Source organism: Dipteris shenzhenensis, chromosome 13 (assembly GCF_047967505.1).
Source record: "Dipteris shenzhenensis isolate YYH24624 ecotype China chromosome 13, Dip_SZ_1.0, whole genome shotgun sequence".
NCBI lineage: Eukaryota > Viridiplantae > Streptophyta > Polypodiopsida > Gleicheniales > Dipteridaceae > Dipteris > Dipteris shenzhenensis.
Genome location: NC_141608.1, coordinates 45,379,843 through 45,386,310, shown reverse-complemented (window position 1 = coordinate 45,386,310; position 6,468 = coordinate 45,379,843). Strand labels below are relative to the sequence as shown.

At 40.5% G+C, this 6,468-nt stretch overlaps 1 protein-coding gene across 2 annotated transcripts in view; it reads right to left on the bottom strand.

Moving 5' to 3' along the window:
- Window positions 1-4,638: 4,638 nt before the first annotated feature.
- The window catches only part of LOC147895464 (uncharacterized), a 38,322-nt gene continuing 36,492 nt past the window's right edge, over window positions 4,639-6,468 (bottom strand). For both annotated transcript variants that reach the window (XM_087383989.1, XM_087383988.1), the window contains exon 3: window positions 4,639-5,025. In XM_087383989.1, coding sequence (XP_087240115.1) covers window positions 4,909-5,025 — 117 coding nt within the window. In that variant the 3' untranslated portion in view covers window positions 4,639-4,908. The remainder of the gene's footprint in view (window positions 5,026-6,468) is intronic.

The window sequence follows — 6,468 nt, the reverse complement described above, 5'->3', positions numbered from 1 at the left end:
GTTGATCGTTCAAAGTTCATAGCTTTAAAGAATTTCCTCATGAACCACGACTCTTTTGTTAAAATTATAGGGGACATAAGTTGGAGTTCCTACACTATAAGTTGGGGGACGTGAAGAGATGGCAGGCAGTTTTAAAGCATGACAGAGGATACATGGGAAGGTTGTTCCATAGTAAGAGATCAAGGCGAGGGAATGCGATTTTTGAATGGAAGGCTTGCTTGAGGACATTAACATTAACTTGTCTTTGAACATGCACTAAGCAATTAGTCAATTCCGTGTGCGCTCGCAGAAGATCTTGAAGATAGATACAATCTAATGTATGCATCTCTATTATCAAAATCTTGCTCATAAATAGGTCCCTTTTCACATTGTGTAAGTTTGAAATAATCTCGCATTAGTGTCCATTGTTTTGAAAAAACTTTGCACCCACTGAACATAACACACCTTGATTTTACAAAGACTTTTCCATGAGATATCCATTGGCGGATGTAAGCGCCACACATAAAAAAGGTGTCTCTCAAATCACAACAAAACATCGTCCATGGACTCAAGGTCTTGTTTGAAAATCTTACCATGGATTCAAATTTCTCCCAATGTTCTTGGCTCCCATGTTCTTAATCTTGTTAAGCCCTTATACTTCTTGCATATGTAAGCGTCCTTCTTGTTCTATAATATTTGGTTTTTTAATGAATCTTTAATTTCCTTTCTAACCTCGTTATTGCTAGCCTCCCTATTAGGCTATAATTAGTCTTGCTTCTAGTTAGTCATAATCTCCTGTTTAATAGGAATTTGTTTGTTTTAAATTATTACTAATCTCTTTGTTCATCTTCAACTCTTCCTCATGTAGCTTGTTGTCAGCCTTTATCTAAAATGTGGTCCAATTGAAGAAATTTTGAATTCTTTTGGCTAACCCAAGTGGATAAAGGGACTTGGTTTGGGCAACAAGTTTTCATGGCCCTTCCAATTGGTATAATTGAGAAAATAGCAAGGCCATATAATAATTGGATCCATTTTGAGTCCTACCTTAGACTTGTTCTTTAATAACCAAGGGTACTCTAAGTTTTAAGTCTTTTCTAATCCACAGTTTGGTCACCAAATTCTTGTGTGATTGAAGTTGATTTGCTAATATTTTCATCAAGCTCCCCTTCGGATCGGGGTGGGATGTAGAGCTTCACCGTAGGGTAGTTGTGAGTGTGAGTGTAAGTGTGTGTGTGTTTGGGGGGGGGGGGCGGGGGGCTCGGGGTCGGTCTTCGATGTCTACTTTAGTTTCTTTAGACTTTTGAATCTTAGTGAGGAGTTCACTAAGCAAAACCCCCTGCATCATGTGCACTCAACAAAGGGTTTTTAAGTACCCCCTTATGTACATTTTATGTAACTCCCTATGTATGTATACTTTTGTAACCCCACAATAAAACCCCTTCTATTGAATTCACATGTTACTTACAGATTGCTTAGTGAAAGCCTAAGGGCACTCTCAAAGTCCCTTATTTAAGCATATATCCTTCGAAGGGATAAAGAGATAGAAGGTGTTAGGGAAGGGTCGCCATGGTGGTGGGGGAAATGGAGCAATGGAAAACTATTAGATACAAGGGGCCTAGATAGGGTGCTTGTGAGTAGCTTTAATAGGATTTCCATCACTTGGCTATACCAATCTATCTTGATGAGACCAAAGGATGAGCTTGGAAACGACTTGGTAAGCTCTCAAGCATGTTGAGAGCAAATCACCTAGTCATTAATTCTTTATTAATTGAAAGAAGGTATGGGTTGGAGATTGGTAGTTTGAAGAGCTTTTGGGTATGGCAAGGTAAGTAGAGCACAGTTGGCCTTACGGCAACGAGGAGGAGGGGGTCTTGAGTAGACCCTTGAGTTTCTTCACTAAGGGAGATTTGGAACCAGAAATGGATCTTTAATCTAATAAAAAGGAAGGGGGGAATGACATAATGACATTTGAATTGAAATGTCGAGTCACCTTTTTTAAAAAAGGGGTGTTGATCAAACATTCATCGCATCTTGTGGGTTCTCTCTTCATTACTCCTACCCACCAATAGTCCCCCCTCTTCTCAGTACTATCAACCACACTTTGTCTCCTACTCAACTCCCACTCTCTCTTCTTCCACCTTCACTTTAGCCATCCACTAGCCCCAAGCTAGCTTCTAGGTCACTATTTGAAACCTCTATAGATCATGTGTGTTCAATGTGTATTATTAAAACCCCTTTATTTGTAAATTTTAAGGCTTTAAGATGACCCCTTCTTTTGTACAAACTTATGAATTCTTCCAATAATCCAATTAAAAGCCCCTTCTACTACTAGATTTTTAGGAAAAATGTGTGGTTTTACTTTTTTAAAACCACTTCTATTAAACCCACATGCTATATCTACATATGATGAGCAAACCCCTCGAAGACACTAGCCACACTTTCCCCTTCATCTCCTAGCTTAGCCACTACCTCCTCCCTCCCCACCCCCTCCTCCCTTGCTCTAGCCACCAATTCGTCCTACCCTCTATCCCACCACCTCCTCCTTTGTCAACCATCCTATAGATCCTCTCCCATATTTTCCAACTACCACTCATCTCTTCCTCCTCCCTCCATCTCCCACCTCTCCCATTTCCGTCTCCTACCTTTCATGCCTCGTCTCAACCTCCCATCGCCTTCATCTCTTCCTCTCTCTATCTTTCACTTCTCCTATCTCCATCTCCTCTCTTTCATCCCTCCTATCTCAACCTCCCATCACTTTCACTACCAGTATCATCTCTTCAACCATCGTGTAGTTCCTTTATCTTCAAATCTCTTCCCCAACACCTCTGTGATAATTACCGCCTGGTGGTGGTGGCTCTTACCAGCCACGTTTATGATGGCTAAGATTCCACTGGACTAGCAGTTAATTACTAACCACCGCAGTGACCCGCAATTACTCACCTTCTAGTTACCACCATCGGGCTTGCATGCATGATTACTACGAGTGCAGTAAATTACCAATCACCGGACTTGCATGGTCAGTAGAGTACTAGAGTGCATGATAATGAGTGATTAGAGATGATTAGGCTTCGTGATTTACTTTTAAGGTAATTCCCTCCTTGCATATCCATCTCCCCATATTCCTCTTCCTCTCCTCACCTCCATCTCCCCTCTCTCCCACCTACTATTTGAGCCTCCCATCACCTCCTCCTCTATTAATGTCCTCTCTCCAACCACCATGTATCTCCCCAATACTTCTGATATACACAGTTTGGGTGATTCATCCATTTGATTTTTTTTGTTTAAATTGTACCCAAGTTAAATTTCATAAAATGACCTTCAACCATGTGGATTTGTATAGCAAGTCACAAGGTAAATCCTCGACATGATATTACCAAATGTTGGGAAAGATGAGATGCTGCACATCAAGAAGACTTATTAAGGTGTTAAGTCCCCTCCCCCTCCCCGCCCCTCTCCCCCCCCCTGCCACAACAAGAGACGACTCGATAGAAACAAAATACGTGATACCTTCACATCATGCTGAAGAGACACCATGGCACCTAGTTCTGCATATTGAGAACTAGTTTGAGTTTTGAGCTCTTGAGCATAGCAATCAGCAATGGTGCTAGCAACCCCTTTGCATCAACCCACACTGACTTGTATGAGTTACTCTTTTGATTATACTCTGTCTCATATATGGCAGCGAGGCCTCCCAAAGATGTAAATCTCTCCCTCTCTCTCTCTCTCTCTCTCTCTCTCTCTCTCTCTCTAGAATCTCACAGAAACAATACAAATCGACCTACTGGCATCGTCACATCCACCTGTAGGATCACACAATCAAGCATAAATCAGACCTTCTAAATATTAGCACAACCTTCATTAATATCTTTCAAATGCAACTCCAAGGGTAGATAAAATATTAGCTTAAACTCCTTTTCTATATATCTCCATGAATCCAGGAACATGCCCAAACTCATCCTCTAAATACACAACACATTCTGCAGCTCAATCTCATGACAGTCACTCAAAAGGTTGAAAATCATAAACTCCATCACGCATAGCAAGGACTAGCTACTATGACATTCCCACTGACGTCATCAACGACAGTGGGTGTAAACCATGGTATAAACATATGCTCTCACACATACAAATCCACACACCCACACATACTAGAGCATCCATTTATACAAAGGTCTTCGTATCCAGTTTGTGTCAGCACTCTGGTGATGAAGGGCAAACTCAGCCGTGACAAAGGCTATCACAAAATAATCATTCCCATCCTTCAAGCAGCACTGCAGTAGTCATATTTACCTAATCTTCCCAAAAACCTGACAAGCATTATCTAGCACAAAAGCATCAAGGGACAATACATTTCATGGATACAGGAAGGGCAATACAAACAAGGTTCTCAAACATGCCTTGCAACAAAAATAGGAAAATAGATAAAATCCAAAAAGCACAACAGCTCTGATTCAAAATTTGCAAGATGCAACAGGGCCAACGTTAGATAGGAACCCCAAATGATTAGCTTTCAATCTGGAGAATGGGAGTGCTATCCCACCATCATAGAAGACCTAGTTATGCACAGGCCCCAATGAGTGAAAAACACTGAACAAGCAAGGATTTGTTCTGGAAAGAAAAATAGTAATCCAAGATCACTATAGCAAAGCTACCACCTAATGGTCAAACAGAAACCATGACTATCTGCAGTATAATATGCCGGAACATTTAGATGCAATTAGCCTCAATGCAAAACAGGTAAGGGGGCCTTGCCAAAGATGAACACAGTAGTACCAATAGACGGTATGTGCTACTATCAAGAAAGACACAATCAAGACATTGCCAAAAGATGGCAGTGTATTGAAATGACTTGATGCAAATCTGCAAAGTTTCAAGAATGTTGGACATTTCAAAGCACATATCAGAATGTTCTAACAATGACAACAGCAATTAGTCATCTTGCAAGTGTCCATATCTTTTCTTCCATTCCTTACAGGCTTCATCACGAGTCCGAAATTTCCAGATATGAGCCTGGATCTTTTCTTTTTCACGTGATTCTAAGATATCCTGCAACAACACAACAGCATCTAAAAACAAGCAATGGAAATCTATCTGTCAATCAAGACATTAAGTGCGACAGGTGTTCATCTACACAAACAGAAAAATGAGTCTAGAACTGTGGAATAAAGCACAACTGTCATGCTCCAACAACACACTTCAAAATTATATCTGTTTCAGAATATGAAGAGTAACGCCCTTTAATATTACACGCTGTGTAAAGTGCAGTTCAAACAAACAGAAAAATGAGTCTAGAACTGTGGAATAAAGCACGACTGTCATGCTCCGACAACACACTTCAAAATTATATCTGTTTCAGAATATGAAGAGTAACGCCCTTTAATATTACACGCTGTGTAAAGTGCAGTTCAAAATGATTGTTGTTAAACCAGCAACTGGAATCCAGAATAGAGAGGCACAAGTAGATCACACCTACCCTTCACAAATATCAAAACCATCACTGCGCTTTTTGCAAGGAACGATACAATACTGACATTTCATAAACAACAAGATCATTTTAATGCAATAGATTTGGTCTTGATGCACGGCACAGCGTCTCAAATTAGAGTCCCACCCACCATAGGCCCTCTCTACTCTGCACTAGTGTAATCTTCACAGGAATAGACATCCACACATGGATCTTTCACAAGAAGAACATTTTCACCATTGACCTCAAACCTGTCCAGCCCTACCCCTTCACTCATGAGCACCTAAACCAAGGATGTGTCACCAGGTCTGCTCTTAATTTGTGACAATGGCACTTCCATCTAATAAGCAGGGCCTCTATCTTCATTTTGCATTCCAAGCATGCCCTATAAATCTAACCATAGGCCTATAGGCCTTAGCCCTTTAACCCATGGTGACAAGAGAAACACTTGCATTAGTTTATACGAATGGCAGATTTCCCCCCTCCGTAGACCATTAGCAAGGCAAATAAATGTTTCCAAAAGCACAAGTTTGACGAAGGTAGTGGGAAAATCACATCAAGATGATCCAATCACCATAAAGGTCACGTTGAAAAGAGAGTGCAAGACAGAATGTGAGCGCAAAGGAATGCGTAGAGCAAGGAGCCACAATGTACTATCAAAAGCTCTTTAAATCAAAGCATTGAATTGTTCCATTGTATGCTCATCAAACCCTTTTTACATCAAGATAGTCCAATTGGACCAAGTTCAAGCTACAAAGCTCTTTAAATCAAAGCATTGAATTGTTCCATTGTATGCTCATCAAACCCTTTTTACATCAAGATAGTCAAATTGGACCAAGTTCAAGCTACAACACACAAAGGTACTTATCTTATTGTCTATAGCTGACAAGTGACCCTAATCCAGAACTTCCACAAGCTCACCCTTATGTAATCATAAAGCGAATCAACACATGAAATATTTCTCATATGCAGTTGGATTGCACATGACATCAAAGGGGAGTATTTCCAGACTCCAAAATCTTGCA